Consider the following 12,572-nt stretch of genomic DNA (forward strand, 5'->3'; position numbering starts at 1 on the left):
CTTTTAAATGCTAGTAAAACTAAATGCATGCTCTTCAACCGATTGCTGCCCGCACCCACCCGCCCGACTAGCATCACTACTCTGGACGGTTCTGACTTACAATATGTGGACAACTACAAATATGTCTGGTTAGACTGTAAACTCTCCTTCCAGACTCACATTAAGCATCTCCAGTCCAAAATTAAATCTAGAATCGGCTTCCTATTTTGCAACAAAGCCTCCTTCACTCATGTTGCCAAACATACCCTCGTGTAACTGACTATCCTACCAATCCTTGACTTTGGCGACGTAATTTACAAAATAGCCTCCAACACTCTACTCAGCAAACTGGATGTAGGCTATCACAGTGCCATCCGTTTTGAAGCCAAAGCCCTATATACTACCCACCACTGCGACCTGTATGCTCTATTTGGCCCTTGCTACATATTTGTCGTCAAACCCACTGTCACCATAGCAACACCCGCCGTTAGCACGTGCTCCAGCAGGTACTGTATATTTCATTGGTCATCCCCAAAGCCAACACCTACTTTGGCCGCCTTTCCTTCCTGTTCTCTGCTGCCAATGACTGGAACAAATTGCAAAAGTCACTGAAGCTGGAGACTTATATCTCACTCTCTAACTTTAAGCATCAGCTGTCAGAACAGCTTACCGATCGCTGTACCTGTACACAGCCAATCTGTAAATAGCACACCCAACTACCTCATCCCCATATTGTTATTTATCTTCTTGCTCTTTTGCACCCCAGTATCTCTACTTGCACATCATCATGTGCACATCTATCACTCCAGTGTTAATGCTAAATTGCAATTATTTCTCCTCTAAGGCCTATTTATTGCCTTACCTACCTAATCTTCTACATTTGCACACACTGTACATAGATTTTTCTATTGTGTTATTGACTGTACGTTTGTTTATGTGTAACTCTGTGTTGTTGTTTTTGTCGCACTGCTTTGCCTTATCTTGGCCAGGTCGCAGTTGTAAATGAGAACTTGTTCTTAACTGGCCTACCTGGTTAAATATATTTTTTAAATGCTCTCTGACTAGCTAGCTAGCTAGAAAACATAGTTACACACAATAATACCAAAGTCAATATCAGTACTTGGAGTTGGTAGCTAGATGTAAAATCCCTGAAACAAACTGTATTATCAATTTAGAAGTTACAATCTGACAATTTTCAACTTGTTAGATAACCTGTTTCTAGCTCAAAACTGTGAGTTGGTGACTTTGCTATGGCAATGCCTGATAGCAGGGTCCGTGCTATGCTGGATCCTTGGGAATCCCTTAACCCCTACCCTAACCCTAACCATATGGGATAGGGACGTCTGAAGGATCCGAGACCCTACTAGCAGGGAGGCAAGAGGAGACAATGTTGAGTTGCACCCCTTCTTCTGTTTCATGTTGACTCCAATGCTTCCCACAGTTGTGTCAAGATGCCTGGATGTCCTTTGGGTGGTGGACAATTATTGATACACATGGGAAACTGTTGAGCATGAAAAACCCAGCAGCGTTGCAGTTCTTGACACAAACCGATGCATCTGACACCTACAACCATACCCCGTTAAAAGGCACTTAAATCTTTCGTCTTGCCAATTCACCCTCTGAATGGCACACATCCGCAATTCATGTCTCAATTGTCTCAAGGCTTAAAAATCCTTCTTTAACCTGTCTCCTCCCCTTCATATACACTGATTGAAGTGGATTTAACAAGTGACATCAATAAGGGATCATAGCTTTCACCTGGAGTCACCTGGTCAGTCTGTCATGGAAAGAGCAAATGTTCTTCATGTTTTGTACACTCAGTGTATGAAGTGCCTTCAAAAAGTATTCCCACCCTTTGACTTTTTCCAAAGTTTTTTGTGTTACAGCCTTAATTTAAAATGCACTAAATGTTGCTTTTGTGTCACTGGCCTACCTACACACAATACCCCATAATGTCAAAGTGGAATTATGCTTTTAGAATTTTTTACAAATTCATATAAAATGTGAAGCTAAAATGTGTTGCATCAACAAGTATTTAACCCCTTTGTTATGGCAAGTCTAAAGTTCAGGATAAAAAATTTGCTTAACAAGTCACATAATAAGTTGCCTGGACTTACTCTGTGTGCAATAATAGCGTTTAACATGATTTTTGAATGACTACCTCATCTCTGTACCACACGCATGCAATTATCTGTAAGGTCCCTCAGTCGACCAGGGAGGTTTTCCAATGCCTCGCAAAGAAAGACCTATTGGTGGATGGGTTCAAATATATATATTTTTTAAAGACACTGAATATGCCTTTGAGCATGGTGAAGTCCTTCATTACACTTTGGATGGTGTATTAATACACCCAGTCACTACAAATATACAGACATCCTTCCTAACTAAATAAAATAAAATGTATTGGTCACATACACATACACTAAGTGACCAAAAGTATGTCGACACCTGCTCGTCTAACATCTCATTCAAAAACCATGGACATTAATATGGAGTTGACCCCCCCCCCCCCCCTTGCTGCTATAATAGCTTCCACTCTTCTGGGAAGGCTTTCCACTGGAATTTTGAACATTGCTGCGGGGACTTCGATTCAGCAACAAGAGCATTGGTGAGGTCGGGCACTGATGTTGGGCGATTAGGCCTGGCTCGAAGTCGGCGTTTCAATTCATCCCAAAGGTGGTTGATGGGGTTGAGGTCAGGGCTCTCTGCAGGCCAGTCAAGTTCTTCCACACCGATCTCGGCAAACCATTTCTTTATGGTCCTAGCGTTGTTCATGGAGACATTGTCATGCTGAAACAGTGAAGGGCCTTTCCCAAACTGTTGCCATAGAGTTGGAAGCACAGAATCGTCTAGAATGTCATTGTATGCTGTAGAGTTAAGACTTCCCTTCAATGGAACTAAGGGGCCTTGCCCGAACCATGAAAAACAGCCCCAGACCATTATTACTCCACCAAACTTTACACTCTGCATTCGGGCAGGTAGCGTTCTCTCTCCTGGCATCCGCCAAACCCAAATTCACCCGTCGGACTCCCAGATGGTGAGGCGTGATTCATCACTCCAGAGAACGCAGTTCCACTGCTCCAGAGTCAGCTGGCGGCGAGCATTGCACATGCTGATCTTACGCTTGTGTGCAGCTGCTCGGCTATGGAAACCCATTTCATGAAGCTCCCGACGAACAGTTATTGTGCTGACGTTGCTTCCAGAGGCAGTTTGGAACTCGGTAGTGAGTGTTGCAACAGAGGACAGATGATTTTTATGCGCTATGCGCTTCAGCACTCAGCGGTCCTGTTCTGTGAGCTTGTCTGGCCTACCAATTCACAGCTGAGCCGTTTCCACTTCAAAATAACAGCACTTACAGTTGACCGGGGCAGCTCTAGCAGGGCAGCAATGTAACCAACTGAACTTGTTGGAAAGGTGGCATCCTATGACGGTGCCACGTTGAAAGTCACTGAGCTCTTCAGTAAGGCCATTCTACTGCCAACGTTTGTCTATGGAGATTGCATGGCTGTGTGCTCGATTTTACACACCTATCAGCAACGGGTGTCGCTGAAATAGCCGAATCCACTAATTTGATGGGGTGTCCACATACTTTTGTATATACAGTGCATTCGGAAGGTATTCAGAACCCTTTTTTAAACATTACAGTCTTATTCTAAAACGGATTAAGTAATTTTTTTCCTCATCAATCGAAACACAACACTTCATAACGACAAAGTGAAAAAAAAAAAATTGGGGCACATTTATAAAAATACTTATTTACTTAATTACATAAGTATTCAGACCTTTGACTAGAATACTATATATATATATATATATATATATATTATATGTGTAAAACAGTGTGTAAACATTATTAAAGTGACCAGTGTTCCATTATTAAAGTGACCTTTGTTCCATGTCTATGTACATAGGGCAGCAGCCCATAGGTGCAGGGTTGAGTAACTGGGTGGTATCCGGCTAGTGACAGTGACTAAGTTCAGGGCAGGGTACTGGGTGGAGGCCGGCTAGTGATGGCTATTTAACAGTCTGACGGCCTTGAGATAGAAGCTTTTTCATTCTCTCAGTCCCAGCATTGATGCACCTGTACTGACCTTGTCTTCTGGATGATAACGGAGTTAACAGGCTCATGCTTGGGTGGCTGAGGTCCTTTATGATTTTCTTGGCCTTCTTGTGACACTGGGTGCTGTAGATGTCCTGAAGGGCAGGCATTGCCGGAGAGGAAAGAAACCGCTCAAGGATTTCACCATAAGGCCAATGGTGACTTTTCAACAGTTACAGAGTTTAATAGTTGTGATAGGAGAAAACTGAGGATGGATCAACAACATTGTAGTTAATCCACAATACTAACCTAAATGAGTGAAAAGAAGGAAGCCTGTCGAGAATAAAAAATATTCCAAAACATCGATCGTGTTTGCAGTAGTAAAATTGCAAAAAATGTAGCAAAGAAATTAACTTTTTGTCCTGAATACAAAGAGCTATGTTTGGAGCAAGTACAACACATCCCTGAGTACCGCTCTTCATATTTTCAAGCATGGTGGTAGCTGTATCAAGTTATGGGTATGCTTGTCATCGGCAAGGACTAGGGTTTTATTTTTGATAAATAGAGCTAAGCACAGGTAAAATCCTAGAGGGAAACCTGGTTCAGTCTACGTTCCAGCAGACACTGGGAGACCAATTAATATTTCAGGAAGACAATAACCTAAAACACAAGGCCAAATATACACTGGACTTGCTTACCAAGAAGACACTGAGTGGCCTAATTACAGTTTCGACTTAAATCAGCATGAAAATCTATGGCAAGACTTGAAAATGGCTGTCTAGCAATGATCAACAACCAATTTGACAGCTTGAGGAATTAAAAAATAAATAATTTGCAAATATTGTATAATCCAGGTTTGCAAAGCTCTTAGAGACTTACCCAGAAAGACTCACAGCTGTAATCACTGGCATAAGGTGATTGACTCGGGTGTGAATACTCATGTAAATGAGGTATTTCATTTATCAATACATTTGCAACCATTTCTAAATACATGTTTTCACTTTGTCATTATGGGGTATTGTGTGTAGATGGGTGGGAAAACATGTAATCCATTTTGGATTCAGGCTGTAATGTAACAAAATGTGGAATAAGTTAAGGGGTATGAACACTTTCAGAAGGCACTGTACTTTGTCATGACGATATAGACGATAGATGTGTTCTAGACAAGTATGCCCATACGATCTATTGGCAGATTTGGTGATCTAGAGAGGTCATTGTTTTAAAAGCATGATAGGTATGGCCAGTTCCTACATGATTTCCTGATTTCACAGTTGGACCACAAGTTAAATCATGGTGAAATTGTTTATTTTACCCACTGATAGAAAATAGGCTTTCACCAAATTGATAGACTGAAGAGTACAGTTTGGACAGTACAACAGAAATTACGCTCCAGGTTATGTGCATTTGTTCATTGTGAGTGAGTTTATTGTGGCCAGACATGGGCCTATAGTTTTGCCCAAAGGAGCACAAGGAAGAAAGCAGATGTGCACATTATGTCGGTCTGCTGCATGAGTTTGGTCAAGTGTTTTCTTGTTATTGTAGCCCTGAGCAGTATGAACACAACAATGTATGTTAGCACTGTCAGTTCTCTATTCTCTCTTGCGAATTTGTTCATGCAGCTGTAAGCTGTCTGATTTACAATGCGTGTGTGTGTGTGTGTGTTTGTGTGTGTGTGTGTGTGTGTGTGTGTGTGTGTGTGTGTGTGTGCGTGTGTGTGTGTGTGTGTGTGCGTGTGTGCGTGTGTGTGTGTGTGTGTGTGTGTGTGTGTGTGTGTGTGTGRGCGRGRGRGRGRGTGTGTGTGTGTGTGTGTGTGTGTGTGTGCGCGCGCATGTGTGTGTGTGCGTAATGTGCGCGTGCATGTGTGTTTGTGATTGGCTTTCACCAAATTGACAGGATTTTCATGATTTGTTTATTGTCTGTGGTTAATCCCTTTAAATTCACCCACATATGCACCTGTATATGTACAAACACACACACATGCACTTATACACACACACAAAAACACACACACACACACACAATGAGGTTGCCATGGCCTCCACCGCCCTTGCATGTCAAGCTCTGATCAGAGGCACTGAAGTCGATTAGAGTCTGAGTAATCTAATTAACATAGATGGAGGTTGATATCATGATTGACAGAGGAACGGGAGGATGAGGGCTTATCTTTGTCATGGCATTTGCCTCAGTACACAACAGGCTGATGCATATAGAACAGATTTCCATCAAGATGTACTGTATGCGATACAAGTGCTCTTTTCCATCTGCCCACAATAATTTATTTATCAAGGTGTTATGACAGCAAATGTTTTCTAAATATTGCTGCAGTTATTTTCACCACAAGTTTATTGAATCATAAGCAAAGGTTATTAAATGTTTGTGCATACTGTGATATAATGCAGATTTACGCATAATGCCTATCATACTCCAATAGGTCTGCAGAGACATCTTATACTTGGTTTGAGAAACAGCTTATGGGAACTCATGTAAGAACATCTCGCTACCTTCTGGTCAATTTTTTTAGCCAAAAAATCAAGAAAAGGTAGCCTATTCAGTTAACATTTTTTGTGTGATGAAACTGAGCCTCATAGCAGATTCACTGCAAGACCTTGAATTATCTCTCCGAGATGGAGTATATTTACTTCAGATTTGTATTCAGAAGTGATGCTTGAGAAAACATGTCCAGAAATCTGATCCATAATTCCCCATTAATCCTCTTTTCTGCCCCCTGTCCATGGCCAGGATAGTGTAGCTGTGCTCTGGAAGGCAGCCCTAGGTTTAGAACTGGGACTTTGAAGTCAGTGTCAGCCATCTTAGCCTGGGCCCTCACCCTGAGCTGTTGCATGGCCACCTTTCATCCATGATTAACTTTGTGGTGGTATGAGAGAATTGCCACTGAAAACTTTTTTTTAAAGGCAGGACCAAAGTTGACGCTGTGTTATTCTCCATACATTTGCCTTGGGGAATGACTTGAGTAAACCTGTCCATTGTCCTTGAGGCCTCATTTCTAGTCCATTACATTTACTCTCATTCTCTGGTTTCAAGATGAAAACAGATGTGTTTTTTTCACCAAGGGAAATCTTGAAACCAATAACTTATTTTCCCTGTTTCACAATAGGCTAGGCTAGGCAAAGAGAGAGAGAAAACACCACACTTTTGCTTCAAACTGAGTTGGGGATCAGGAGAAAATACAATGTATTTAAAGTATGAAGACTGAAGAGTACATTTTGGAAAGTACAACAGAATTTTTTTCTTGTTATTGTAATTTCCCTTTGTGGCCCTGAGCAGTATGAACACAACAACACACAACTTATTAGGTACACCCATCTAGTACCTGGTCAGACCTCCTTTGCCTCCAGAACAGCCTGAATTATTCGGGGCATAGACACTTTGCTCAATTGGTATCATGGGATCTAAAGTGTGCCAGGAAAACATTCCCCACACCACTACACCGCTGCCACCAGCCTGTACCATGCAGGATGGGTCCATGGACTCATGCTGCTTACACAATCAGCATGATGCAACAGGAAACGCTGGAGACGCTTCTTCTTCTTTTTAGCTGATAGTAGTGGATCCCAGCGTGGTCGTCTGCTGCAATAGCCTCTTTGGGACGAGTTGTGCGTTTTGACATGTCTTTCTGTGCACCACTGTTGTACTGAGCCATTATTTGTCTGTTTGTGGCTCGCCTGTTAACTTGCACAATTCTAGCCATTCTCCTTTGACCTCTCTCATCAACGAGCTGTTTTCTCCCAGAGAACTGCCAATGGCTGGATGTTTGTCACACCATTCTCGGTAAACCCTAGACACTGTCGTGTGTGAAAAGCCCAGGAGGCCTGACATTTCTGAGATACTGGATCTGTCATGCCTGGCACTGACGATCATACCGCACTCAAAGTCGCTTAGGTCACTCGTTTTGCAGGTTCTAACATTCAATCGAACAGTAACTGAATGTCTTGCTGCCTGTCTGCCTGCTTTATATAGCAAGCCACGGTCACTGTCTGTAGGAGCGATTTTCTTGAACAGGGTGGTGTACCTATTAGGCTGACTGGTGAGTGTATGTTAGCACTGTCAGTTCTCTATCCTCTCTAGCGAATTTGTGCATGCAGCTTTATGCTGTCTGATATACAATGCATCTGTGTGTGCATGTGTGTGATCGTACATGTGTGCATGCGTGTGGAGACTCCACCTCTGTGGACTGTCTGCTCTGAACACTGATGAGGGTCCTGAATAACTAATTAATCCTCTAGAGGTGCAATGAGAGAAGAATGGGAAAAAAACACAAACACACAGAGAGAAGATTGCCACTATTCCCACTGTGCAGAGTGAGACACTCTTTGCAAATCCAGTTTGACATTTGGCATGGCTGCAGCTACAGCTGTTGGCTTGTTAATTCTCTGTGGAGATCCCGGCTTCCCTCCCCCTTTAATTTGCCTGTTCTGCACAACATCTCTGGAGAGGCTTCCCTCAACATTTCTCTGGGGGAAGCACAACCGCCACTAACTTCACTGGCTGTAAACTATAAACAGAGAAAATCTGTGTATTAAAACTGAAGCATTGGTAGGTAGGTATACAACAGAAATTCAAACACCTGTTGAAACACATTACATTTTTTGGCTTATAACAAAAGGAAGCAGAGCTGTTTGATGCTGATCGCTGACAGCTTTTCACATTTACTGCCACTGAAATAGCCTTGAACATGCCAGAGCAGAGAATGAACTGACAAACCTGTCCAATGTCCTTTAGAGAAGGGAGGCACGACTGTCACTTTTCCAGGAAGGTCTTTTGGACCTAAACGTCAATGTTGTGAGCAAAAATGTAATAAAAGAATCAGTTAATCAATTGAACTTAGTTACAGTTGCACCTGACTCTGATGTTCCTGTGTTTTTTGGCTGTACTTTCAACTGTTTGTCTCTGCTTCTCTTTCAGACATCCGTGGACTGCAGACATTCCTGGACCAGGCGTCTCGGCAGGGTCTGGACGTGTCTCTGCAGAGGGTGGACCGCAACGTGAGCAGGGTGTTCACCAACCTGTTCAGCACCATGCGGACTGAGGAGCTCAACCGCTACCGGGACACGCTGCGGCGGGCCGTGCTTCTCATGAGCCCCCGAGGAGCACAGGTGTTCATCCACCAGGTGAGAGGTGTGGTCACCAGCATGGTACCCTCTGTTCTGTTTGGGATTAACTGAAAGGTCAAATGGTGATGTTCTTTCTATTGGGGGAAATCTCAAATGACTCAGCAGAGGGAGTTGAAATGTGGAGATGAAATTATATGTACCGTATCACAGGCCAACTGGACAGTGAAACAGGTGAATGCCCTACATATCCCAGAAAGAATTTCAACTGGTTATCATCCTGAAAATTAAGCATACACACTGTATATTAATAAATTACAACACAGATAGTGAATACACCATGGCTTTAAAGTTTTGACACTCCTTTGATCTCCCCCCCTGTGAATTCCATAGCATCTGTTTTTCTCACTACTAGGTGTAGGCAGATTGTGTGTGATTTGATCTCCATTTCAATTAATTAGAGGCTTTTGGGGGTGATAAAAAAAAAGAAAGTTGCCGTCTTGTTGCTCATGACTGTTTTGACAGGTGAGCTGCTTCCTGCCGTGAGACATGATCCACAGCTCAAAGTCTTGGTGGATATGTGCATACCTGCATGCTCAAATGCATATTATATATTTTCCTACTCTTTACTCTTAACAAATAAGCAGTAAGCCCCTTTTCTGTTGTTCCCGCAACCTCAATCACTCTCATAGATTAATAACACACATCCTTCATTTACCTAGCACTCCAGAGGCCAAATTATAATATGATGATGTATAAACCAGCAAGGGAACAAATATGTTAATGATATAGAAAATCATTAAAGGCCCAGTGCAGTCAAAAACTGGATTTCCTTGTGTTTGATATATATTTCCACACCATGAGGTTGGAATAATACTGTGAAATTGTGAAAATGATGATAATGCCCTTTTAGTGTAAGAGCTGTTTGAAAAGAACGTCTGAAATTTCATCCAGTTTTGGTGGGACGGAGCTTTGGCCTGCCTGGTGACATCACCAGGTGTTAAATTTGTTAATAGACCAATGAGAAAGTGAGGTCCAAACCTCTAGGCCAATAACAGCTAGCTTTCAGTTTTCCCCTCCCCACTCAGACCAATCCCAGACAGTGCTAGCAAAATGATGGCTGTAATTACATTACAGTAGCTAATATGAAAATATACTGTTACCGTATGGTAATGCAATTGGATGAACAACACCATAACCATGGCTACGTGATTTGTAATGGCAATGTTGTCATGGTGATTCCACTCTAAAGAGGGTTGCCAGCTGACATACGACACCTCCTGGTGGCCATGTTGGAAGACCACCACATCAATTCTTCCAATGACGACAGCTGAGTGGCTACCCTAAGCTGCATGATAACAGTGCCTAAAACTAGTCTATTCACTAGTTGGTACATTTCTGTGCAGTATTTGACTGCTCTAATAAGGCAGGAAAGACAATGGGGGGAAAAGTGTTTTTACATATTACCCGCAATCATGAAACACCAAGGAGATAACTCAAGAACTGTCAGAAAAGCGAAGAAACCTTTTTGCCTGTCAAGACCTGAACCCAGACAGCTGTCAGTACAGGGTATGCTCTGATCATTTCATCACTGGTAAGTCTAATCAATTTCGAGTTTAGTTTAGCTGTTAGCTGTTATGCTAACCAGGTGTTAACAACAAGACTAAGTTAGCCAACATTAACTAGCTAGCTAAATAGCTTGTAGTCTAGCTATTAGCATGCGTCTCTCTCATAGGCGACGCGTGAGTTTCAAGTTTTGGGGAAGCAATTTTTTCACCATACCTTTATTATAAACATTGCATACATGTATCATCACATTTGCAGACTCATGAAAGCCTACTATTCCTAATGTGATGAGTAGATTGGATAGTTATAATTTATTAGGCTATTAATATAACTTAATCTAATCACTGTGCATGGCTGAGCCCATAGTGGCATAGGCCTATAGGCTATATCAGAAACATTTCTTCTTTCTTTGACCTGGAAAAAATGTGGCTTTTGATAAACACATTTCACGCAATTCTACTTCACTTGATATGACTGGAGACATTAGCAGAATCTTTTTTAATATGACAAATCATGGGGTAGCCTAGGCCTACTCTGCTGACACTTACAAACAGATCAATATAAACGACCTTGTCTTGAATGCAACCATCTAATCTAGGTCTACGAAAAGGGGACACAAATTGTACAATATGACGTCCATCTAGGCTGGAAGAGGACATTATGCCACATTCAAAAGAACTGGGAACTCGGAAATCTAGACTTCCGACTTCAGTGCTTTCAAAACAACTGGGAACACAGGGACAAAACGAGCTCCGACTGAATAAAAAAATTGTTAAATCAGTGGCCATCCAACTTGGAATTTCAAGTCGGAAACTCAGGCATTTTTCTAGAGCTCTGACTTTCCAACCTGAAGATCACTGACGTCATGATTTGAAAGTTCCCAGTTGTCTTGAAAGCACCATTATTGTCCAAAAAAACTCCAGTGGCACTGACCTAATTATAATTTGTTGAGAACTTCATTCATAAGAGGAAGCAAACTGTATGGACATGACAGCAAAGGACAAAGGCCTCAATGGGATATGACAACCTCCTGTGTTGACTATTGGTTGTTCCAGCCCAACAATATATTGAATCTTTATATGACACTAAAATACCTGAATGAATTAAACAATGGTATACTGTAGGTGACATGAAGAAGTGATATTCAAACATCAGGTATGCTTTTCATTTGTTTATGTTCTGTAGGTTAACCAGCTGACCTCTATCAAGACACCAATGTCGACTGTAAAGATGAACGATGCTGCAGCAGCATCAGTTTCTACTTCTACTACTTTGTCATTTTCCAGATATGACAGGAGACATCCCTCAGTTAGACAAAATGGTTGTCATATGCTATGACTTGGTCAATCTGAATGATTCTGTTGTGACGTTTGAGAAAAGAGCACCATCACCTTGTCAGCATGACAAAAGTGCACCCTTAAACCGAATGAAGGTTGTAGCAATAACTACTGACTTAACAGAAACATAGTTTCACAGTAATTTATTTATGTACACATGTACACTACCGGTCAAAAGTTTTAGAACACCTACTCATTCAAGGGTTTTTCTTTATTTTTACTATTTTCTACATTGTAGAGTAATAGTGAAGACATCAAAACTATGAAACAACACATAAGGAATCATGTAGTAACCAAAAAAGTGTTAAACAAAATAAAATATATATTATATTTGAGATTCTTCAAATAGCCACCCTTTCCCTTGATGACAGCTTTGCACACTCTTGGCATTCTCTCAACCAGCTTCACCTGGAATGCTTTTCCAACAGTCTTGAAGAAGTTCCCACATATGCTGAGCACTTGTTGGCTGCTTTTCCTTCACTCTGCACTCCGACTCATACCAAACTAAATTTGGTTGAGGTCGGGGGATTGTGGGGGCCAGGTCATCTGATGCAGCACTCCATCACCCTCCTTCTTGGTAAA

General features: G+C 41.8%; 1 protein-coding gene across 2 annotated transcripts in view; it reads left to right on the forward strand.

Moving 5' to 3' along the window:
- Positions 1-12,572, forward strand: part of LOC111952067 (glutamate receptor ionotropic, delta-1) — a 392,217-nt gene that overhangs the window by 270,436 nt on the left and 109,209 nt on the right. For both annotated transcript variants that reach the window (XM_070434970.1, XM_023970525.2), the window contains exon 4: positions 8,942-9,147. In XM_070434970.1, coding sequence (XP_070291071.1) covers positions 8,942-9,147 — 206 coding nt within the window. The remainder of the gene's footprint in view (positions 1-8,941; positions 9,148-12,572) is intronic.

Source organism: Salvelinus sp. IW2-2015, linkage group LG25 (assembly GCF_002910315.2).
Source record: "Salvelinus sp. IW2-2015 linkage group LG25, ASM291031v2, whole genome shotgun sequence".
In the NCBI taxonomy this organism is placed as follows: Eukaryota; Metazoa; Chordata; class Actinopteri; order Salmoniformes; family Salmonidae; genus Salvelinus; species Salvelinus sp. IW2-2015.